This window comes from Perna viridis, chromosome 8 (assembly GCF_037379345.1).
Source record: "Perna viridis isolate PV_CMFRI_1.1 ecotype Kerala chromosome 8, ASM3737934v1, whole genome shotgun sequence".
NCBI lineage: Eukaryota > Metazoa > Mollusca > Bivalvia > Mytilida > Mytilidae > Perna > Perna viridis.
This window is the reverse complement of record NC_142452.1, coordinates 5352497-5378224: the sequence shown is the minus strand read 5'-3', so window position 1 is coordinate 5378224 and position 25728 is coordinate 5352497. Positions and strand designations below refer to the sequence as shown.

Sequence of the window (25728 nt, the reverse complement as noted above, 5' to 3'; positions counted from 1 at the left end):
CATTCTAGTTCAATTTCAAGAAGAGTGAAAGTCAGAGATTTATATTTTTTTTCTGTCAATACACAATATAACCTCTGTACAAAATAATTTCCAGGTGTTAAAGAGATGAACAGAAAGTGAACAATACGGAATGAAAAGTAATTGCGTTTGTCGTATAGTTTGGTCAATAGTTTTCCTTCACCATCGATATTTATGTGTAGTTCAAGACATGAGGTTGACTTAACCAATATATGTTTAACGATAATCCGACCATTTGTTAAAAAACGCGTCCTCCACACTTGACAAATATATTGTCGATAAAAACACTCCAACACTTTGGAGACATCTTCTTCGGTATATTTGGAAACTGATTGAAAATCGTTTTGTACTACAAACTAAAAACGTTTTATAGTCGCCATGAAAACTGGTGTGTTCAACGTGTCATAGTTTTCCTTTCCTCTTTCGTCTACCCCGGACTTGACTTTTTATGAGCAACTCGGCGGATGTTTCTAGAAAAGTAGAGGATGTTGTTCTACCTGTGCACCTGGTCCATGCGCCGGAGTCCAAGTTGCTCATTTACTTTTGTTACTTTGTATGTATGATTTTAGTTACTTTATGTTCTTTGTTGTGTATGTCTGTTTTCCATATCTGGTCTTTGTCCCTGGATTACATTCTTTTAATTACCGCTATAACTTTGGTTATCTTGATTACTCTGAGCTTACATTATGTATGTGGAATGTGGAATGATTTCAATATTTAGTTTGATTGTAATATATCAATTACAAACACGTGCAGTAAAATGTTGGTTATTTATTTATTTTTTTTTTTGGAAGGGGGGGGGGGTTATTTCTTGTTTTATCTCAAAGCAATTAGTATACATATTTTGGGAAGTGAAAAGCCGTGTTAATTATTTATAAATTAAGAAAATTCCAGAACCTCTTTCACTCCATTTAATCAGTAGGTCTCAGAATGACATCATCAAATTGCTTTGAAATATATGGTTTTATAAACTACCTGTCTATCCTATCATTATTTGGTCAAAAACCCATGACAGTATCAGCTTAAGAATTAAGATAGCTGTAGGGTCAGAATATACTGGATCCTTAAATCCTATTTATTTGCCGGATAACACAAGTTCTGTCGTATGTAGGAGTGATTACAACTAATCGAGAAGTTCATATTGAATAGAATGATATATCAACGCGTGGTATCACTATGCAGCTTTGACTTACCGAACATTTTCCTGAAAAAAATCCTAAATTCAATTTTGAAGGGAAAGAGATGGATCTCTGTCTACTTTTAACACCCTTACATGACGTTATTGTGATTAAATGAGCCACGTAAATGTAGCTATGTACTGTCAAATTTTGTGACAGTAAATGACATAAGATCTTATTGAAGATATCGTGGCTCATGTCTCATATCTCAAATTGTAATGACGACCTAAAACGTCTGAACATACTTTGACCTAAAAGCTTTTTTAAGTTAAAAATGGATATCTACTCCTGAACAATGTGCTTTATTTGGTATAACCCTTTTTACGGATAAACTCTAAACAAAAAATATATATCGCGTTTGTCGACGAAAGTAATAGCATGAAAAAAAAATGAACACATTGATAAAGAGAAGTTCTAATTGAGAATACTAAGCTCACAACTAATATTCATGCTGTTACACAACTTACCGATAAGTAAATATAGCAATTGTAAATCAAAGTAAAAGAAAGTGATATGTGTTGGTTAAGCTTAACCATCTGATTAAGTTTAAAATTCATATATAATTGATCAAGTGAAACGACGGTACTAAGTTTAAATCACCTACATTGATTTCTCTCACACGCTTTATTTGCTTAATACTATACCGTTTAATTAAAAAAGGTATAGATTGACACATACACACAACCGATTTACATTCCACAATAGTCACACAACAAAACAGGAAGTGACTCCATGATATTAAGTATTTGGTGTAATGTGTATGATTTCAATAACTTGACGGAACTTTCGAGCTAATAAAAACAGACAATGGGGAAAATAAGTAGAGGACCCTTGACTTTATCTACAAATATAATTATGACAGCTTCCCTAGTAACAAGGGTGAGTAAAGTAATACCGTTGAATTGCATTTACACATCGCCGTGATAATCAAAGCAAATCACCAATTACATTCTAGTTCAATTTCAAGAAGAGTGAAAGTCAGAGATTTATATTTTTTTTCTGTCAATACACAATATAACCTCTGTACAAAATAATTTCCAGGTGTTAAAGAGATGAACAGAAAGTGAACAATACGGAATGAAAAGTAATTGCGTTTGTCGTATAGTTTGGTCAATAGTTTTCCTTCACCATCGATATTTATGTGTAGTTCAAGACATGAGGTTGACTTAACCAATATATGTTTAACGATAATCCGACCATTTGTTAAAAAACGCGTCCTCCACACTTGACAAATATATTGTCGATAAAAAAACTCCAACACTTTGGAGACATCTTCTTCGGTATATTTGGAAACTGATTGAAAATCGTTTTGTACAAAGTATGGAGAATATCTATCAACTGTACCGTCTTTGTTGGATGAAAAACGGTATATACTGTTTTTGAGTCAGGATTTTAACTGAGTATGTGGGTAAAAAATATAAAAATAAGAAAAATCAAAGCTTTTAATCCTATTGTATTCAGAAAATAATATTTAATTGAGGGTCTCCAGAAAATCGTTCAATTTTTCAGGATCCACATTGAATTAATACCACTACGGGAGTAGCAAGTGTCGTGATAGGACTCGCGACTATCTTTTAAAGCTTTGTGTATGGAAGTTTAAAGGTTTGGTGGTCCATTTTTCCCGGCCTTTGTAGGTATTAAAGACATGAAGGAATAAAGTTTCTTTTGCATCATTTGGTTGTAATGAATATACGGCAATCGATCTGCTATTTGATTCAATAAACCAAATTGAAATAACTTGGAAAACAACTAATGCTCAGTTAAAAGCTGTATTCTAGATTTAAAACAAATTAAATTAAAAATTAAATAATGAGGATTGTCTAATTTAGTTGTAAGATGGAAACTAGATAAATTGATATCAAAGAATTCCGTGGTCAATAAAAGAGTTAATAAAGAACAGTATACAACATAATGTTTTAGTATTTGCTTGGAGATTTGCTGTTGGTGTCTTATATTCCATAACATCACTTCTTTTCAGATAAAAAATCCCTACCTCTAAATATCTTGTGACACACACACACACACACACACACACACACACACACATATATATATAATCATTATAATTGTACTTATGCACAATAAACCATAGACAGGATGTTTTTTTCCCTATAAGACACTGACGTTTGGTTACGTGATGCTGTCCATCTACATCAAAGTTGGTGACGACATCCTGGACAAAAATGTGATGAAGATGGTAAATATCGAGAGGGTGTTCGGAGTACCTCTTGGATCTACAGTACAATCCATAGTATTCTCTTTGATCGCAGTGTTTGTGTTAGAATTTATGACTGGCATTCTTGGACTACTGGGTGCAGTCAAAAAACGAAAATATTTCCTTGTTATCGTAAGTATAAACGGAAAACTGCGTATGCAGGACATTAAATAAAATACAATTTCTAAATTCGGTAAAATATCAAACCCTTATATACGGCATTTTAAACATGAATTTAAACTTGTTAACGATGTCGTAGTTTTCATATTTCGTTCAATCGAAATATGGAATCATATGAACAAACTAAATAATATTCATGAAAAAGCAGTGGACGCTCATCCTATTGTGCTTCCGCTTTTAGAAGAGGCCGGTTTGTACATTTATTATTAAATTTTCGTACACTTTGCTGTGTGCTTGGTCTTGTCTTTGTTCCTCATTCATGTCATGATCTCCTTGCTTATATGTATTTGGTTGATTGGTATGACAAAACATAATAATAAAATAACACTGGAATGCGAGGAGACAATATATAACCGGATGGGCAAGATAAAATAGTCTCAGCTGATCCCTTCGATCCTTCAAATTGAAACCGTACATAAACTTTTTTGCGTTACTGTATATGTACTGAAACACACAATTTTTGGCCAATTGTTTTTCTCAACTGAAACACCGTAAAGGAATTTTCAAGATAATGAACTAATTGTCACGCACACCTCGTATGATGAATATAATAAGTAAATTGTATGCTACCTGACAAAACAATTCAAAAATAATTAAAGCCAGTGGATCGTTTCTTTTGATTTTAAGTTTATGTCACTTACAAAGTTCTAATGTCTTACTGTCTATTAGACGGAGATGACTGGCGTTACCCCAGAACGCCATTTACACAGGTATAGCGAAAAAGTTGCACCTATATACTCCATCAACATATATGTAAATTGAAATTGAAAACGAAACATGACAGACAGAGGCCTGAAATTCCTGACTTGACATAAATAAATGCGACGGGGTTAAAGTACTTTGGCATGACCTCAACCTTTCCCTTTTAAAACTGGCCACAGTGAAAAAAATATTATACAATTGAACATGCCTAAAAATCAGTTCGAAAAGGTACAAGTCCCTTGTTAAAACGTAAATAAAGAAACTTATTATACTACTAGCAGTTAACTGACATGCAAGATCCAGACCAACTAAAACCTACAAAAGATTATGTCATCGTATATATGTAAGTTATGTCGTTATTTCTTCATTTTATTTTATTTTAGGCTGTATTGATGAGTGTTCTAATGATATGTGTGTATACTGTCTACATAGTTCTGTTGGCACTGATTTATCATGAGGTAAAATATGAATATGAAAAAATGAGTGCCTGTTTAAAAAAAAACTGTTTGTTCTGTATCATTAATTCAGATATTACTATTATTAAAAAGTTACAAAAAACTACAAATCCCAAATATCATAAAAACAAATAAATTATATTTTCTAATACTTTTTTATTATGTTAAACTTGGCCATTTATGTTAGTTCATGTTGCAAGCAGTACCTACTTTGTGTAATTTGTAAATAAAAAAAAATATTATAGCAAATTATTCAAAACTTTGGACAGTGAAAATAAACATATTGAAAATGTGCATCTTGTTTTATGGATAAGTTTGATAAGTATTTTCCAATTTTATCAACATTTTAACATGCCATTCTGTTATATTTTGTTGCTGTAAACGTCACCTATTTAGTGTAATATGTAACTCAAAAAATGTTTATGCAAAGTTATTCAAACTTTGCAAAGTGATTATATACATATAAAAAATATGTACTTCCTTATATGGAGAAGCTGGATATTCTTTTCTTACATTTTTAACATGTTTTCAGCGCTATATGCTTTCATTAGGACTTAACATATTAAACTTTGTAACCCATGCTGAAGTTTTTTTTACTTTAATAATGCCTATATACATATTGAAGACACGTATGTGCTGACAAAAATATGACGGTAAAGATCAAGACATATTTTGGTATTTATCAACATAATGACCTTGCAAAATATACAAGAGATTTAGTTGTGAAGGCCGTCAATATATCAATATCTTATATTTAATTTTAACAAAAATCGTTAACAAAGTCAATGTTCATATGAAACACTACCAATAATGTATGTTCCAAATGACCTGATGAATAAGCCATTCAAAGAAAGTACAAAAGTCGATCTATATAAATGTTTTGAACTTAAAATTAAAAAAAGGACACTGATCATAAGTTGAACATAACACAATATTTATATTTACAAACATCTTAAAAATATATGATACATGATAATTAATGCATGTTTCATTTGATGGGTTAATAAATGTCGTATTTTTGTCATAATTTATGGTTTTCTAAGGATAGATTTTTTTCTTTAAAATTCTAATTGTTCATTGTTTTTTCAGACTGACAAACTTTACTACACATTACTGCCATATGCAAAAGCCTATGGAGATGGGAATTCAAACGAAATGAATTCAAATTATTATCACTATGTGTTTCCAAATTTTTTATCGGAGGTAAGTATTAATACTTCTGTTATAAAATTAATTTTAAAGCTTCAAAAATATTTTTTTTTATAATTCCTTTACGGGAAAATGTTACCGGGAAACCACAGAATACAAGTTGTTTTCATTTTGAGGTTAAGTAACGTTCAACAAAAAAGTACAGCGTTACTTATAGGCAAGATTCGATGAAGAATAGTGTGGTGGGAGTCTCATATTGATTTCTGTCGTATAAGTCAGTACTTTTTATAACTTATTCTTTAATGCTATGAGTTTCATTAAGGGTAGAAAGTGTTGCCGAAATGATAAAAGCGTACTGTAAAACTAAAACACTTTAAAAATACTTCCCTTTATATACACCCGGCGTCAAATTAAAACTGTTACTCACTATGGCATGTTTAAATAGAAATTATTTACGTTTAAGAATTTCTTGTTTTGCTAGTTGTTAATTTATTTAACGGTTTAGTTAGTGGATTGCTATTATTTTTGAGTGTATATATACTGGTTCATGACGTGAGAATCTGTACTATTTGCAAATAAGAGCTTTATATAATCATAAGTAAGTCTAGATTTTGTTAGTTAAACTGACTATACATAGAATGGACGGGTACATGCCGCTTTGCATACAATATTGATTTTGTCTTTTACATTCGAAAACACTCACTGAGCGTCTCCTATATCGCAATATTTAAGGAGCGAATCGTTTCCTTAACATTCCTGTGAGTGTTCTTTAAGTGGATATCTCATTTGTCTATATAGTTTATGTTGAGGTATTCCATGGAGAGAATTGGATGTATAAATGAATAAATTTTATGGTGTATTTGTCTGTTGTGTTAGTTCATTTTTTATCTTAAATTAAATGGAGCGGTTAAGGCCTGCAACATTATTTTAGCCCCACACTAAAGAGAGGTTCGTCTATCAATGTGTCTATGTGTGGATATTTTACTTCTTGATTTTGAAGAGTTGTCATTGCTCAGTTACTGTGGATTTTATTGTCTTCTTGTCGGGGTCTTCCAGAGCTTACTTGTATGTTTTTTACACTTATTGAAGGCCCACTGGTGATCTCTTAAAGTATTTATTATTTTGTATTTAGGTTACATGCACTTGCAGTTGATCCGATCTACAATATCCGTTCTTTTTCTATTGCTACCAAATTTTAAAGATTCAGATTATCCTATTTTTATACAGTGATGACTAAGAGGTCACGGCTACTTTTAGCTCATTAGATATTGAGAATCACTTAAATGCATCATTCACCGGGTTTCAAGATATATCAGCTACATACAGAATTTTCCGCTATTTAAGTACGTTTCGTGTATAATTTACGTTATTTAAGATGATGTTGAAATATCGGATTTTTTCACAAACATCTATGAAAATGCGACATAACAAACATAAAATATACATACCAAACTGCAACATCTGTCTTTGGCACTACAGTTTTGGGTATCAGATTTACTGGAGTGCTGTTACAAATGTTGTCTTTAAAACGGACTTGCACACTACAAACCCTCTTTCAGTTTTGATACAACATACGCATAAAATACATGCAATGTAATGTTAACACTTGAAATAATATTGTATGTATGTTTATACAAGGAACGATATACTGACTTCCAAGTATACAAATAATTGTAACTTTACTTGTCTTTCCTGGGACACTATAACCCCATTTACATGATGAAAGTATAAATACCCGATCGAAATTTGACTACGTGTGTAAATGTAAATGTGAATGTGCTTAGCATATGCATTTATATGTTGGCAACTGTTATAAAATCCGTAACAGCAAACAATGAATATCAAGTAATTGTAACTACAATAAATAGACCCCATACACAAGAAAAACTGCATTGTTTACAACCCAAGAACTGCACGACTTTGTGAGTGTGAAGGGAAATATTTTTAATTTTCAAAAATTGTATTGTCTTGAAAAAAGAGAAAATTCAGGGTTTTACAGCTTATCCAATGAACTGTAGCTACAGCTATAATAAAGTTCCAAATACGTTTTTACATGTACGCGTTTTTCGTGATTAAGATTTATGGAAATGAACCCTATCTCTAAAAAGAAAGTACATGCTGCATTATTAATGAATCAACGTTTTGCTCTAGAGTACATATTTGATATATTGGTGGAAACATCGAAAATTTCTACATGCATTTGAACATAATTTCATATTGCACAAAACGATGAGCTGTCCTAAAGGCTGATTAATGCAAAGAAAAAAAAAAACATTGCTAAGATTTAAAATGCTTACTTCCAAAGTGATTGCATTTTAAATATAGCTTAAATAGTATCGAATGATAAATTAGAAACTCTCTAAATTGTTGTGACGTAATGTCGTCGAACGTACCTTGGAAATGAAAGTTATTTTTCGACGTATTTTATAACTTCACAGCAACAAAAGTGCCAAAAATGGCTCCATGACCTATATTAAGAATAACATCAGTTTTTTAACTAGAAATTTCTATGTTCGATTCGACAATTAATAATTTAAAAAGGGGGTGGGGAAAAAATATAACATTACGTTATTCCTATGTAAATGTCCCGCCAAAATCAAAAATCGAGCCATCTGATGTATTTTGTGGTGGACAATAATTTTACAAGTGGTCATGGCGAGGAAAAAAGTAATCCCACTAACACCTCAGTAAATTCTATCATCGTATTCTGCATACAAGCAAGACGGTATATAGTGACCTGAATGTCATTTCCTTAATATGCCTTAATATGATTTAAAGCCGCTGTATAGTATTTGGCTGACATTTTGTATGCTCCTTTTGGTCAAAATTGTATAAGGTTTCATTAGATTTATTTTGAATGAGATGATTTGTTTTATTATGTATCCTTACACTATTTCACAGTATTAGTGAATCTGGTGGAAACTCAACCTCAATTACATTTGTATATGTTATCAAGCAACCCCTAAATGAATAATTTTATCAGTAACCAATGACACTGGCTTGTCTACCTCTGCAAAACAAACGATTAATATGTTCAAATGAATAAAAGTTTTCGCTACTACAATATACGTCATATGAAAAAAAATGCAGAAATTTCACGTAAAAGCGAAAACATACATGTGTTAATGCATGGCATTTTTTGAGCGCGTGGGTTGATTTTGCTAGACCATGACTTTGAATCTACAGCCACCAATCTTGACTGAAATTGACACAGCCCTACTGACAACAGTACATTTATATTTTCCTTACAATTTAATGCATGTGTTAAGATGAATCCTCCGGATGGGAAGGAATAAAATATACATTTAATATGATATTTCAAGTCGGAAGAATGATTTACATCTTTGGTTTTTATAAGGCAATAAATAGAAATCAATAAGGATCTAATGTCAATAAATCTCACCTATCATATTATTATATCATATTAATATACTTTTATAAACCTGTTCATTGTATGTTGTGTAACGTTCGTATTGTTCTTATTACAATCCATTGTTGGATTTTATATCAATAAAATAATTTAACTTTGAATTTATGCGAGTTATTTACACGTATTACTGTCAGTAAGGTGTCTACATATGAATCGGGCACATAATGGCCAGGAAAATTGGGCTCAAATCATTAGTGGTACATTTGAAACTCTATCCAAAACAAAGGGCTTACTGGAACACTATGAATAAAAATACCAGCTTAAGTATGGGTGTCTCTCTTCCTATTTATCTGAAAGTATCTTGTTTTGAAAATTCAATCTGCTATTCTATTCCAACGCTATATAAACCTACGAAGTTCTTATAGTTATTGCGTTATATATTTTCAGCTTGGTTGTGGTTTTTCGACTTCTGAATACCAATATTGTTATGGAGTCTACAAACAGCAAGTCAGAACATATCTTCAGACTTATTTTGGAATAATAATCACGTGCTTACTCTGTCATGTGAGTTTTGGAACATAGCAAAATGTTGCTTAATATTTCTACAACGTCATCAATGTTATTAACAACAGTAATTACGATTTCTTGTAACAATTCTAATGTTACTACTACCAAGACTAAAGCTTCTACATTTAACGAGCAGCTGAGTTTATTCCATTAAAGAAATGATAATAATAATATCATAACATCCCAGTAGCATAAACAATATTGAACTATATTTTGACTAGCAAGATATTTACATACAATCATTTCAAAAATCTACAATGTACAAAATTATTAGTCAATTTTGTTCGAGTCCTTGTCATATCGAATATAAAACTGTGCGTATTGACAAAATCATAAACTTACATCACGTCTATTTCTTACAAGCTTTTGTTTTTAGGTTGTAAGACAAAAACACACAAAAAAATAACCCTTAATTTAAATTTTTGTAACTATTTTTTGCAAATAATTTACATTTAGATAACCTTAGACTGTTTTTATTTCTGTCCGGGCAAAATGCCTTGAACAATTTTGAAGGTACAAAGGTTTTAAGACTTTTCGAATTTAAGTTAATAGTTTTGAAGGGAATGTAAAATTTTATAGGAGAATCACAGAAAGTATAGATCGTATTGTCTCCACTTCTGTTACGCAAAGGTATATCTTATGACCCTTTTTATGATGCAGTTAATAATCTGAATAAAATAGTTGTTTAAAATATATATTATAACTGATAACTTGATTAGATCATCGGTTTAACGTAAATAACCCCATGTCATTTACAAATAGACCTTTATTTGTCTAAGATGGACAAAATGTGGTCACCTAAACGCGCACAATGTCGACGTAGGCAATTGGAGACAAAAAGAATAATCAAGGGAGCAAAGTCTCTAGCGCAAATCAAATAACGTAATCTATGGACAAAGATCAGAAAAGCATGTTTTGTTTTAAGTGGACACAAATTGACCGAAACTATTAATTTTAAAGTTGTTGTAAACAAAATTTACTTTTAATTGATAAATAAAGTATTTTATTATGTAAGACAGTTTGTGTTTATAACAACCATCAAACCATCAAACCACCATGAATCTTGTTAGTAATGATATGAAGTTGAAATTGGTAGGTTTGAAAGATGGTATAAAACAAAATACACTACCTTCCATAGAAAGAGATTAACATCAAGATACCCTAGCTAAAACTATCTGTTAAATATCTAACACTCTTTACAGATAAGTATCATCAGCATAAAAATAAATACTTTAAAGATGGTCTCCGATTGGCTGTCTGCATTTTGAGTTGTAATTACGCTCGTTTGAATTTTTGTATAAATAGCAAACAATGTCGATGATGATAACCGTACACGTTAAGCACAAAAGTCCGCATTACATCATAGAGTGTATCACAAATTCACGCACACTGTGCATTTTACATTTCCACAAAGTGCCTGTAAAGACGGAATGAGTGTAACTTTTATACCAGCACGAGTTGTATTACAGTAGATTTACTTGTACTGAACCAATTACCTTTCTAATTTCTATAAATCTGACAAAGGATATCAAATAATTTTCTATTATTATCATGCTGGTTTCTGGTCTACATTAGACAATAATGAGGCGATTTTCTTAGCTGTTAAACTTGTAATAACGATTATGACTTAGGTGGTGTCAATAATAGCAGTTGAGTATACCTACAGAAAGCTAGAATACAAAGAAACACGTTCCAAACTGTCAACTAACGAATATTACCTGCTACTTACAATACGTCATGGGATAGGAAGGAATTTTGCCTGCTTTATACGAGAAAACTGGAGAAAGTGAGCCATAATGAATATATTCATTACAAAATTGGTTAAGTTAAAAAAAAAGATTAATGATTGACTTACTTTTGTTTATTTTTATAATAATGGTAATAACAATGATAACCTAAAACTAATAACACTACTAACAATGTCAATAACTACTAATAATGATTAAAATAACATGTTTTATATAAAAAAAAACATAAATAAGTAGTTGCTAATGATTATAATTGGATGTTGAACACAAAATATTAATAACAGCTTTTGGCAATTATACATTTAGACAAAGAATGTTTTCTTCAAACATCATTAAACGCGAAACTATCTTGCAGTTCAGTATGCCTTGATGTGTAGCCTAACTAAAGCAAAAAGGTTTTTTTTACGGAAATCAACAAATTTGCTGCGGTAAATTTGTTTCCAGTTTTCTTGGTTGAAACTATGTAAGTAAATCAGTTGGACGTTTTATTCAAAGAAGCTTAAATGGTGAATGTACATCATGATTGTCAAACCTTTTTTTCTTTCAGGTCGAAAATAATTGTCTTTTCCGTGATAATACGGATAATATCATTGGTAAGTAATCCCTTCAGATGATCATAATACAATACTCCTTCTAGATCAGATATAATATATTGACAGTTTATTGAGAAAAAAAAAAAAAAAACACAAGAAATAATTGGCCTGTAATACAGCGGCAAGAAGATTTTTTTGCAGCTAGAATTATGTGATTTCTCTAAAAGTTGATACAAACTTGTCAAACAAACCAAAGGAGACACCAATGAACTAAAATTAAAAAAGCTTTTAAACGAAGTACATACAAAATACAAAAGTAACCAACCAATGAATTCAGTTATATTTTGAAGTCCTGAATACTATTGATAATTGAAACATGCGAATATTTCAATTTTTCATTATCACGAACACAGTTCATTTTCATTTCCAAGTTTTTATTTGATGAACCATAATTTGTTTTTGTTAACAAAGCTAATGTTTATCAATTTTTTTTATTTTAATTTGTCAGCTTTCCTGCACGATATTAAAAGTTTGATTCGTACTATTAGACTATTACAATATTTTAGTTTTAGTTTTTTTTTTTTTATTTTTGTTGTTTTTTTGTTGTTTTGCTTTCGATATTTGTCTGTATGTTGTGTATTTTTAAACAAAAGGCAAAATGCTACATTCTTATTGATGGCACATTAACAATGTTACGTCATCTTAGTTAAATCAACGTCTTTAAAAAAGTATAGTACTGCTATACCCCTACAGGTTGTGAGTCTCGGCCTACTTGGATTAGGTCTGACCTTGTGTGGAGACGTATTTATCATTGATGGTTCTCTAAGACATCTATTTTATCAGCTTAAGTTTTACCAGTACACATTTTACGATATACTGATTGGTTTAGCGGCTTCAGCAATAGTGATTGGCGTTCTTGGAGCAGCAGTTACTATTGTCAGTCTGCTTGGAACGTGGCGAAAATCAAAGAGATTTACGATAGTGGTAATTTTTTTCTTTCAAACTACATGCATTGTTCGATAATGATACTACTTATACATGTAATGGGTGTATAGTTTAGTTATTCCTTTTGTAGGGTATTCAACTTAAGATAAGGATAGAAATACATAATTTGGAAAAGATGTATGAAAACTATCTGAGTCAAGATTATTTACTTCAACTTTTAAATATTTGTTCAGAATGATAAAAATAATAAAAAAAAGTGTAATAATAAAATATCGCTTAAGTAGGTGTATGAGAACTTGTTATATTTTTTTCATTTTGTCACCTTTGTTTATATATAATTTTTGTATGGTTTACTATTTATTCTTTTTGTAATGTTTTCGTCAGAACTTATTTATTTCTATACAATCTATATGTAATTGAAAATCTTTATTTCAACAAAACGATTACAATCGTGTATTCTCAATTATAAAATGTGTATGTATCTTTATTTTTTTGCAAGACATGTATATCCTCAACCATGATGTTAATACCTATGGTCATAGTTGTAGTATTGTGGGCAGTTTTTATAGATGAGGCAAGTAATGTAAATAATTGTAGATGACTAAAACTGTGCGCCATATTTGGTTATATGGATATGATTAATCAGAATCAAATATCATTCAAAGATACATTATAAGAGCCACATGAAAATTAGTCCCAACCGTTTGAACTATTTCTCAAACAGAACATATAAAGCGGTTCTGGTTAGTGAAAAATTGTAAAAGAATAAAGATAATTGTCAGCTTTTTTGGCAATGAACCAGTCACAGTCAATAAACAGCAATATTCTGCTTTAAGCCGACGGAAAAAGATAGAGAACTGTTTTTATCGTACGTTACATCGTTATATGACGTTTAGCCGTACGCAATTAAGTTTGTGCTGTCTAGAAGCGTTAACAACACATACTGCCAACCGTAAATGCACAAAACAAGAAAATGAATACTATAACCCATCCCCATTATTCTCACGTTATTTTTGTTGATGTATCAAGTCTCTACTTAATTGAATTCTTTAAGTAGAGAGGGAGCATTGATTCATTTACCATTATTTTATATTAATGTTTTTAAGATCAACGGAGAGATGAGACCTCAGATGAGAATACAACAGAATGGGTATTACATTAACGGCATGGCAACACGAATTACAGGAACTTGGAACTACATGGTTATGACGGTATATCATTTTGTTTACAAATCTATGGAGAGTAGCACGAATTTAAAAAGAGTGCATCGCCTAAGTATCTACCTTCTTTTAAAGAAAATGCTTTCCAAATGGACAATACATTTATTCACGTCTTGTCAATAACTTTGTCGAAAGTCTTTGTCTATAGTTTCATTAAAAAGGTCGTTAAATGGAACGATTCGCATATTCATTAGAGGTAAATTCAACAAAATTGAAATCTGTTTATTTCATGGCGGGAGTCGTAAAGTTTGGCATCACAATTGTTGTCTGGGAAATACCTTATAGTGTTTCCATCTAATTCAATAAAAGTCTGAAATTGTGGTTTAAGCACGAATGTTCTCAAACAATTAAAAATTATTTTCACTATTCTTTATGTTATTCGGAACAGTTGGATTGTTGTGGAGTGGACTATTCTTCCGATACAATCAACACTGGCAGTTATGGGAAATGGTTTTGCTGTAAAAATGCCCATGAGAGTAGAATGGAACCTTTCGGAAGATACAACAACATGAATGCTTATTTATCGTATTTTGGATCTTGTGGTGGATATAAGTCTGATGTAGGTGACAGTACTGCCTTTTGTCAATTAAATGACATTTGGTAGAATGAAGAACGATTTACAAATGTAAAAAAATCAGCGGAAGCAATCTTCATTTTTATCATAATTGCTCTTTGCCATCTCACATTAATTGTATGTTAAAAACATTTATAGTATCGATAAAAACAGTAAACTTGTAGATGGGTTCAAGCACATACTTTCTGCAAACTAAATTCATCTTAAATTACCATTCATCTCCGTTAAACTAATTTAAGAAAGCATAAAATTTGTTTTGTAAGAAAATGAGGGACTAGATACGGTACAGAAAAAATGATCATCCGATATTCGTCGACAAGATGAGAACAAAACAGAAAACAACAAAAGAATATTTTTGTGTTTTGTCGCCAACATATTCTGATGTGGTCATTCTTGTTCATAACATTAGATCTATTCAATATTCCGTTTCAGACAAAGACGCGATTTTATATAATCATATTTTACATCCACCTCTTGTAGGTGTAAAAAGGTTTTAAGATGTAAACTAAACAACTGCATGTTTTTTTTTTGTATTTTGTTAGACTTGTAGTGAGAAGATTCTATTTAAGTCTAGGATGTACATTGGTTGGTTTCTTGCAATAGTTTTGTTCAAAATAGTTCTTGAGGTATGTTTATAGAAGTTAAAACACTGGTTTAAATTGATGTTATATTATGAAAAAAAAAAACATGAACGTAAAGGGGTGCACATAACATTTGTACCAATTCGAGAACTCACTCAGTTCGAAATACAAATACCACAATCCATGTAATTATATGAAACTTAAATGTTTTATATTTTTAATCTTCAAAAATATGTAGTTATCAATAAAAATGTCAATATATATCTTTTCAGGTCATTGGTATTTCTCTCCTAAACAAGGAGTATTTCATATCTTTTTACCAGACTGACGACATCGAGGAATCATCTAAATGTGGCAGTAAATGTTTTCCTTTCTTTGTTATATTTAAAGTTACTGCCTCCGGAATTAAGTCATTCTTTGTACGGCACTGCAAAAGGTATTTATTATTTATTTGAAAGTTCAAACAATATTGTAAAACAATGTTGTTTTGCCAGCAGATCATATTCAACATTTTCAAAAATATGATTTTTATATATTGAGACTCAATTTTGTTTCGCACAGAAAAAAGGAGCAAAATTAAAAAAATAAAGTTTTAATAGATCGTAACCGTATTTTACAAACCAAAACTAAACTTTAAAATACACATTACAGACAACATAATAAAAAGAATTTGGTACTCGACATAATGAAAAAAAGGATGACGTCAAAAACAAGACAATAATGTAAAAATGTAGAAACAAATGACATTTACTTCTGATAGTTTGTTGGAACCTTTGATTTAGTAATAAAGTGGTAATACTGTATTTCGTCTTGTTGATGTTTTATTTATTTATCTGGCAACGTGTAAAAGGCTTTTCGATAGCACCTCAACAAGGTTTGTATATGAGCAAAATTTCATATGAATCTACAGAGCAGAGTTATTTTATAAAAATGAATTTTATTCAGATATCCTACGATCGCCTCAATGATTTTGTAGATTAGTTTGATATTGAATGGTAAAAGCTTTCAGTGTGTTGTAGATTCAGGATTTCTGCATGCTTAAATGCTTTTATTGTGTTTTTCATCTTACAGTATACTTGTTTCTGGTGTACTTTTTTCCTCTGGGAATAATCTTTTGAATCTTTGTTAACCGTACTGGCCCTTCACTTCCCCAATTAAAAAAGACATAAGCATAAGTCAATTTCAACAATTATCTAAACATGTTGTTGGTGTTGTGCACGGTGTTTTTATTATTATTATTATTATTTGTATCCTCTACAATTTTTGTTTTAAATTTCTTTTTCTGCCTCAAAAGTAGTTACTTCCGATTTTTTTCTATGAAAATAATACAATGAATAAGTTTATTCATGTCATATGAAAGCATGAATACAATAACAGAAAGAGTTTACGGTTTAACATTAATATTATCAAAAATTGATCCAGTCGTTTCCTTTTTTTATTTACAGATCTAAGCCAAACGTTGTTTACCTATTGACCCTTGGATTAATAATGGTAAGAGACCGTATACATTATAATATCTACTTTGTCAAAAAGTTTAATGGTAGGCACAGAATCTGTAAAAAAAAGTCTTCCTATCTTTAAAATAAAATCATTGAAACGCATATTAGTTAAAAATAAAGTCATTTCATATATTGCTGAATTTGTGCTAATCTGTAAGACTCAAGCAACCGAAATAGACGACAGAATTATCTGGTCTACATATTTCGTTTCTAGGTCTTCAGCATATGTCTGCTATCTCTAGCAATCAACATCCGTTACGACACAGTATTCGGCAACGGGCATATTGAGGAGCTCCTGAGGCGGATAAATATCACAGACACTAACCTTAACAAAGCAATAGAAAACTTCTCTACTGTGGTGTCAACATTCTCAGTGGCGGCGATCTGTACAGTCATTTATTCTGTTTCAATACTAGTACCTGATAGATGTAAACTAGTTTTTGTCATTGTGGTAAGTAAGATCTGTTTAAGTTCATCATAAAAATGACTTTCGTCAAATACTGTCATGCTATAAGTATGTTTACCAGGAAAAAATTACTGTCACCTCATTTTTTCATCTTCTAATTTGCTTTCAAAAAACTATAATATTGTATTTATTAGCTTTGTCATGTGTTTTCTTTTTTCAAGGGCCTTGGTTTATGGGTTGTAATGGCGTTGTCTCACATCATAGAAATTGGCCTGTGGGCAAAGTTTTTGACAGAGGTAATTTCTTCACTCTTTGAAACATATTTATTTGCATATTAGTGTTTAATACATGTAGGAACTCAAAAAAAAAATGCTAAAGAGTTATTTACAACATGAAATTTCTACCATTTAAATGTATGTGTTCACAAAGTTGATACAGCATTATTTTAGTACGATTAGCAGATAACATTTGCAAAAACTGATTGTGGCATGCTGTATGTTTGCAAAGGGCCAATAATATTTTTTTTTTTTTTTTTTTTTTTTCGTCCTAAATATGCACTCATGTGCTTTCCGTTTAAAAAAATAAAAGCTAATAACAACATTAAATAAAAGGGTTCTTTTTACCCACACATTAAAGTAAATTGCCTGCAGGCAAAACATCATACAAGTTAACTGATAAAAAACAGTATTCAAGGACATTTTCATGTTTTCAGATGTACATTATATGAAAGCTATTTCTAATTTTTGACAAAGTGCGCTTAAAGATGTCCAGTCATGTTTTATCGAGGTAGTAAAATGCATGTACTCTTAAGCATCGCGTTTTTATACAAAATAGATACAATATGAATTATTTACACACACCCTTTAATTGGTACATAAACCAGCTAACTCGACACATTGTTAATGATAGGTTAACTCTTCGGTTACTTATCAGCTTGCATTGGATATTTACTCCTACTCGTACTCTGACCACTCAGAGTACCAACATTCACTTTCATTTTACTGGAATACACTTTTTGTTAAGGTAAGATATTTTAAGATATTTTTTTATATTTAGAATCGGATTCAATTTTAGTCAATGATACGTTTGGAACATATTTTAAAAATGTTGTATGAAAATCGGTTAAAACTGATAAAAAACTTATTATTGATCACAATACAATTCGCTGAATTGGAAAGAGTGGTTGATTTGCATTTGATTTTATTGTTTTATTTTTTCTATATTATTTTTTTTACTATCATTATTGTAGTATTTGTAACTTGGGCACTATAAGCTATCCTTAATATTCAAGTACAGTATTTTTGATCACGCATCACAAAAGCAAATATCTTTTCATTACGAATAAGTTACATTTTTAGAAGTCTACTAGAGATAAATACAAGTGAACCAGACAAGCTGTTAATTATAGAACGTGTTTGAAAATCACAGTGTAGTGCATATATTTTTATCCCATTAAAAATCATTTAATCGTCATATGACAAATATTGAAGTGTTCCTGAATGCTAATAGGCTAAATGCTGTGGAGTAAGCAGTACATACCCTTCATTCGTGGGTACTTCTTGGTACCTCAATCGACGTGGTTCTCGAAAAATCCCAGTCCAATGTTGTACATCACAGACTGAAATATACCCATATGGCAGTCCTTCTGATTCTACGTGCACTGATGTACCACAGTCATACCACGGAGAGGCAAGATTTTGTATAAATTAGACGCAACGCAACGATATACCCAGTTCTGAATTATGTGAATATGCCTTTGACAATTTAGTGAAATCGGATTTGTGCAATATCATTTTTTCCGGTAGATTGCTTTAAATCATTAAAATTATCAGTTAAGAATATTAATAAGTATCAATATTTCATTCTATCTCTTCTTAATAATAAAGAGTAATCAAGGGAACCAAGGTTATAGCAGTAATAAAAAGAATGTAATCCAAGGACAAGGACCAGACATGGAAAACATGCATACACAACAAAGAACATAGAGTAACTAAAATCATACATACAAAGGAACAAAAGCAAATGAGCCACTCGGACTTCATTAAAAACTGGGAGCATGGACCGGGTGCACCGATAAGGTAAGCGTCCTCTGCTTTGCTAGAAACACCCGCCGAGTTGCTCATGAAAATCAAGTACGGGGTACACAAACGAGGAAAGGAAAACTATGACCCATCACAGGTTTTAATGCTATTATATTCAAATACAATATTAGACATATCCGAATTAAAATAATCAATATTTCGTCTACTGAGACTGATATCTCTCATTTTATGATGAAGATTTATCGAATGTTCCCTGTGTACACCATTTCAATTGTTCACACTGTGAAATAAATTTGGTAAATTCTCGTTCTGAATTTTATCACGCCAAATCGTCACAATTTGAATATTTTAATTATGAAGAAAATCTTTATTATCATTACGATAAATAATCACTCGTGTCGAAAACGAATTAAGATCTAAGATTTAACTTGTGCGCAGAACATGTTCTGCACACTCGTTTTTCCGCACTCTTTGGCCTGTTTAATTGGCATATTTTGATACATTCTCGAACCTCATTGCAATCAGTATACATCAATAAAGAATAACTTTAATTTTTTCCAGAGTTGTGATACTGCTATAGAAGACAGATTAAAGAAAAACTACAGTACACCATTTTTTGTGTTTACATCATTAATTGTAATTGCTGAGGTAACTATTATAAGTTTAAAACATTTATCGTGTACAATATATAAATCTTTGTAAACTGAGAATGTTATATAAAAAACATTACATAATTAAAACATGTATAATTATAATGTTTGTCCTTCGTAATACAATATTTGAAAATACATGTAAAAAAACATTTACTCAAAAAACAGGAAACAAATAACAAAGAAAAAAGCCAACGAAAATGTTAGAAAGCATTGGAAAAGACCGACTGTACCATTAAACTCCGTTACTGAAAAAAACACAAAGTCGATTTAAATATACATGGCATGGCTTCAAATTATTGTTTTTCTTTTTGTTTTAGATTTTATGCATTATAACAATTGTAATTAGCCTGATCAAAAAAACAGATCAAGATGAAAACATTCATTTAATACATGTTCAAAAAGGTGCACAAATGCCCGAAAGAAAATTTCAGGAAAGCGAGAAACATGAAGTAAAAACTAATTTACAATCAGGCGACAAAATATCTAAAATTATAAAAAATAAGAAAACAAAATCTCAACCTACAAAGAATGATCTATCAATATTAAAGAAAGAAAACACAACTATGGAAACGGACGTTAAGGCAAAGGACGCTGAAAAATTAGCCCGAAGAAATTCTGTTAAGTCAAAAAGTGACAGTCAAAAGACGAAGGACAAAAAGGAGTCAGAAACAAAGACTGCAAGCAGTGAGATGGATAATACGGATCTTGATGACGATGTAGATAAAATGTCTGTTGTACAGACAGACACAACAAATCGTCAAAGTGTAGATTTCGATCGACAAACTACCAGCTCCAGTTTAAGCAAACGCCAAAGTGAAGTCATCAGAAAACAATCTGTCCACAGAAATTTGAGCAACCGACAAAGTGATATTGAAATGCCAACTTCAACCAGTAATGCACAAACGGATGATACCCAAACAAATGCATTCGATAAAACAGTGACAAATAACTCCGAGGATTCAACAAACATCAAGGATAAAACTATCGTCTCAGATCTTGATGTTGAAGAAATTGAAGATCTTTAGTATACACAGAAGTACCAATTCACCTTCTTTGGTCTATTATCTATCTTCCCTAAATTCAGTAGAATGCTTTTCTTATTTTTGAAATTTAAACGACAGGTTTCCAGGAATTTGTAATGAAGACTTACTGTGAAAAAAAAACTTGTAATCGTGGATACTAATTTTCGTGAATTATAGAAGAAACACAAGTTTGTGGATTCTTCAATTCGTGGTTTTAGCGTTTTCAGTATACACAACAATAGAAATGTCCTTTTAGTTGGGAACCAAATTCCGTGGTTTGACCTAGCCACAAAAACCATGCAAATTGGTACCCCACGAACAATAGTACTTTCACCGTACAGTAGTCATTAAAGTATTTCATACCATGTTAAGCCTTGTTGGAGGTAAATTTCTGACGTTTGTCTCGCTGTTTTTTTATGCTGTTTATTTAAAAAATCTTCTTCCCTTCATGTTCTTTGTTGTGTATGACTGTTTTACATATCTGGTCTTTGTCACTGGATTACATTCGTTTAATTACCGCTATAACCTTGGTTCCAATGATTATTTTTTCGTATTACCAATTATTCATATAGCCTATTTAGCCGAGTGGTCTAGGGCGCTGGACTTTGTGCAGGCGGTGTTGACATAGATGTCACCCCAGTACGAGTTCGAGTCCCGCGGAGGGAGCGACCAAAAATTAGCATCACAAATTTGACAGTTTTATCATCGTTGGGAATTTTCAGACCTTTCTATACGTTTATATATCTTCCCTGTATCAATTTGAACCGATGGAGCTGTGTAGCATATAGAGTCGTCACATTCTGAGACGTTTATACATAGAGAGAGAGCCTTTAAATTGATTTAAGCACGAACGGTCTCACAGATCTCGGTAGAAGATAGTAGTTTCGTAAGTGTTAATGACCACTTGCTTCACTTCAAATTTAATATTGATTCTTAAAAAAAAAAACACTTCATTGTTCTCTGTGCCCTCCTTGTATCTTTATATCACATGAGTGTATTATCAGCAGTTTTTAAACAGAATTTAAATTGTAGGGATGTTGACTGCGTAGAATATCTTTACTTTAATCGTTGTAATGTAATTATTTTCTCGAAACATACTCAATGTGGTATGATTCCAGTTAAAACAATAGTATACAAACGGATTATGCACTTATTTAACTATGTTGCTTTGAATGTTTAAACAGTTGATATGGAATTCACTGTTTCTACAGATATATATTACTAGTACCAAACTTTATCACGATATATTTTTTGTCGTATAAATTGTAGATATAATCGTAAAGTATTTGTTGTTATTTCTGTTGTTTCTTTATTAAGCTTAGTGATCATTTATGAGTAGTAATCTTGATAGTTGAACTTAGGAGGTTGAATGGTGTACATAGAATAATTTTGTTGATCTAAATATCTACCTTTTTTGCAAACTTCACTGATTTATTTAAATTCATCGTCAATGCTAATTATAAATAACCAAACAAATTATATATTGTTTGATTTTGTTTCCGTAAGCTTTATCTGTCTGTATACCTAGGGCATCTTCAGAAAATACAATCCGCTATGTAAAAAGTCCAGTTAGAATGACATTATTGAATACTAATGTGAACATATTTATTTTCGTGGTTTCCTTTCCCTTATCACGTGTATTAACATTCAAATAACTTATTTTGATAATTGGGTTTCTTTCACGTATATTATGTTTGATTCAGGTAACTCTCTAGTAATTCACCTAATTGACCCCATTAGATATAAATCCCCAATATGACAAACAGCCGACATCTAATTTAGATATCCCTACTCACCATCGGTATGCTCTTACAGTTAACTCGGCGTGTATTGTTTTGTACCCTTAAGGAACAGTTACCTAAGCTTTCAACTCAGAAGATTCCCTATCAGCTTTTGATGGGTATATCACTGCTCGTAATTGTTCTAATTATTATTGTTATTAGTATTATTGTTATTATTATTATTATCATCATCATTATCTGGAGTGTGTTTTTCTCCTTAAATTTAATGTGACTTTAAAATTGCCTGTGGTTATTTTGATATTCCATTTTCTGCATTGTCGAAGTATTTTCAATCATTTTATACTTAAATGAAATCGTTCTTATAATTTTATTTAGATAGAGTACTGCATACTGACAATAGGCAAAAGTAACCCATTCGTACAAATTATAACATCAAACGAAGCACCCGATAATTAGGTAATCCTTATTTACTTTTCGGGTTAATTGTTTAGGAGTTTGTATTCAAAATCTTTTTATTTCCAGTATGTTTAGATATATAACATAAGATAAGAACATTTTATTTTGATTCGGCATGTCATAAATACAAACACAAGTTCTAAAGAGCTTTTGACCGAATATAAAACAATAACATAACATAAAACAATGCAAGGACACATACACACAGAGCAATACATACATTCAAGCACAAACTATGCATAGCATGCAATTATTAAAACATAATGATATAGCACAGAACTAAGCATAAAAGTATATAAACATGCTGAAAATAAATCTAAAGCAGACGTTCTATTATTCAAGTGGAAGCCAAACAAAAAGTAAAGCTAAGATAAGAACATTACAGTACCCAATAGAAATACGGAAAAAAAAACAAAAAAAAAACGATTCTTTATTATCATGGCAGTCTTTACTGATAAGAAATATGTTACCCCAACATTCCAAGATTTTAGTTGAGTCCAAGTTGCTCATTTACTTCATGTCTTGGAGTCTTTATACGTGTTATTGTTACGTGCTTCATTCATGGTACACATATAATAATAAAGAAACTATGTAAATCTTTTCATGCACCTTTTAACCTGGAGTCCGAGTTGCTCACTTACTTTGGTGTCTTCATATGTGTTATTTTTACTAGTTCATACTCTTTGTTGTGTATGTCTATTTTCTCCGACTTGTCGTTTTTCTTTGACAATATTTTTCGATTACCTTTCTAATCCTGGTTCCTATGATTTTCTTTTCCTATATTATTGATTCTTCAGAAAAAAACCTTGGTAACAGTACAGTATAGTTAAACACATTTTTATAATTACTACATGTTTTATAAATAATATATATTTTTCTTTTTTGTTTTAATCCATTTAGTTTTCCTGTATTCATAACAATACATGCACCTTTTTCAACATGTACAAAATGTCTGAATGATATATCATACCTATTTAGCAAATAGGTCATGATGATTAGGGTCATATATAACGTTTACTATCTAGATAACTTTTGATTATTTAATGGAAGAAAAGGGAAAATATACACAACTTTGAATTCTTCATGACCACGTTCTTAAATTAAAAGCGAGGCGGTCCATATACCTTTCTACCGGTCCATATGACGGACGGCAATTATAGATAAGAAAGTAAACATATAAAACTCTTAAAAGGATAGTTTCTAATAATGAAATAGCAATACCTATTTTGTATTTCATTATAAGTCCTTTTATTTCTAAAACTGTTTACACTACCCGAACTTCGAACTGTTAACACTTATCAAACTCTGACTTGTTTATACTCACCAAACTCTGAAGTAAAGATGATAATCTCCATGTTCCTACGAGGCTGATTGTAGTCGATGTCACACCAAGTATACCTAGAACGACAGCCGATGCTGCTAGTCCGACTAGTAAATCGTAGAAATAGTACTGCTAAAATTGGAGTCGGTAGAAAATGTGTTTTATTGAAGTATTTGTCACCACACAAAGTCAAACCCAATCCTAGGAGTCCCAAGTACAAGATCTGCAAATGTTGCTTTCAGTTAAGAAACTGAACCTTATTGTGACAATGCAATTGAGTCGATTTCATATTCATCATTGTGTTAAAGCACCTTACATCAATGATAGGACTGTAGCGTGTATTTAACTAAAAACTGCAAAAAGTTCAATCCGAAACAAAATCAAACGATTTGTTAATTTTAATTTTAAAAGGAGAGCAAAAACATAATAACAAACAACACGTATTTTGATTTTAGAGTCAATAAAACTAGCTTCAAGTTGTTGAAATTTTGTTTGTACTGTATATTCTATTACCGTTTCTATTAACCACAATGTTCAAAAGAAATGATTCAGATTACCACGTTCATTATACATATATCCCGTTTTCCTGACAAGAACCTCGATGAACAAACAAAACGAAACAGTTTTTGTCTTTTGTTGGAATGAACATTATAATAAAATACTAAGGTGATTAACTCTAGTAAAAATATAACCCAAAGTATCCAAAATGAAAGGTATTTAAAACATTTTTTATTTTACTCAAAAGTAGCATACTTTTGACCACAGCAGAGATAAATATGATGTTAGACCTGCAACGACATGAAGTATTTGACGATATAACAATGTAGGTTAAAAGGTGCATGAAAAGATTTACATAGTTTTTTTTAATTATTATTATTTCTGTACCATGTATGAACCATGTAACAATAACTCGTATGAAGACACCAAGACATGAGTAACTCGGACTCAACTAAACTGGAATGTTGGGGTAACATATTTCTAATCACTAAAGACTACCATGATAATAAATAATCGTTTTTAAATTTGTTATTAGTGTCACATATTTCTATTGAGTTCTGTAGTTGAACATTTATATAGATATTACTGCTCCACATCTTGACCTGAAAAGTCACCATAGTTTGCTTGATTAATTGTTTAATGCTCTTAATTTTT

At 31.0% G+C, this 25728-nt stretch overlaps 2 protein-coding genes across 2 annotated transcripts in view; both read left to right on the top strand.

The window, feature by feature from the left end:
* Nucleotides 1-1879: 1879 nt before the first annotated feature.
* LOC148609062 (uncharacterized) lies at nucleotides 1880-23037 on the top strand. The gene is made up of 20 exons (XM_088596224.1): nucleotides 1880-2075; nucleotides 3313-3543; nucleotides 4677-4751; nucleotides 5838-5951; nucleotides 9715-9831; nucleotides 11466-11620; nucleotides 12130-12175; nucleotides 12869-13099; nucleotides 13560-13634; nucleotides 14167-14271; nucleotides 14669-14839; nucleotides 15397-15480; nucleotides 15708-15871; nucleotides 16881-16926; nucleotides 17149-17385; nucleotides 17562-17636; nucleotides 18250-18363; nucleotides 18850-19029; nucleotides 19944-20030; nucleotides 20353-23037. The coding sequence occupies exons 1-20, from the start codon at nucleotides 2004-2006 to the stop codon at nucleotides 21058-21060; spliced, it is 3087 nt and encodes a 1028-aa protein (XP_088452350.1). The 5' UTR covers nucleotides 1880-2003; the 3' UTR covers nucleotides 21061-23037.
* The window catches only part of LOC148609057 (uncharacterized), a 99506-nt gene continuing 95582 nt past the window's right edge, over nucleotides 21805-25728 (top strand). The window contains exons 1-2 of the mRNA XM_088596234.1: nucleotides 21805-21943; nucleotides 23175-23255. The gene's annotated coding sequence lies outside the window, so the exon portion shown is untranslated. The remainder of the gene's footprint in view (nucleotides 21944-23174; nucleotides 23256-25728) is intronic.

Bases quoted from the DNA above. Each gene is read 5' to 3' on its own strand.
- LOC148609062 (XM_088596224.1), top strand. From the start codon at position 2,004: ATGGGGAAAATAAGTAGAGGACCCTTGACTTTATCTACAAATATAATT. The intron at 3,544-4,676 runs GTAAGTATAAAC...ATTTTATTTTAG, and splicing joins GAAAATATTTCCTTGTTATC to GCTGTATTGATGAGTGTTCT. The intron at 14,272-14,668 runs GTATATCATTTT...TATTCGGAACAG, and splicing joins GGAACTACATGGTTATGACG to TTGGATTGTTGTGGAGTGGA.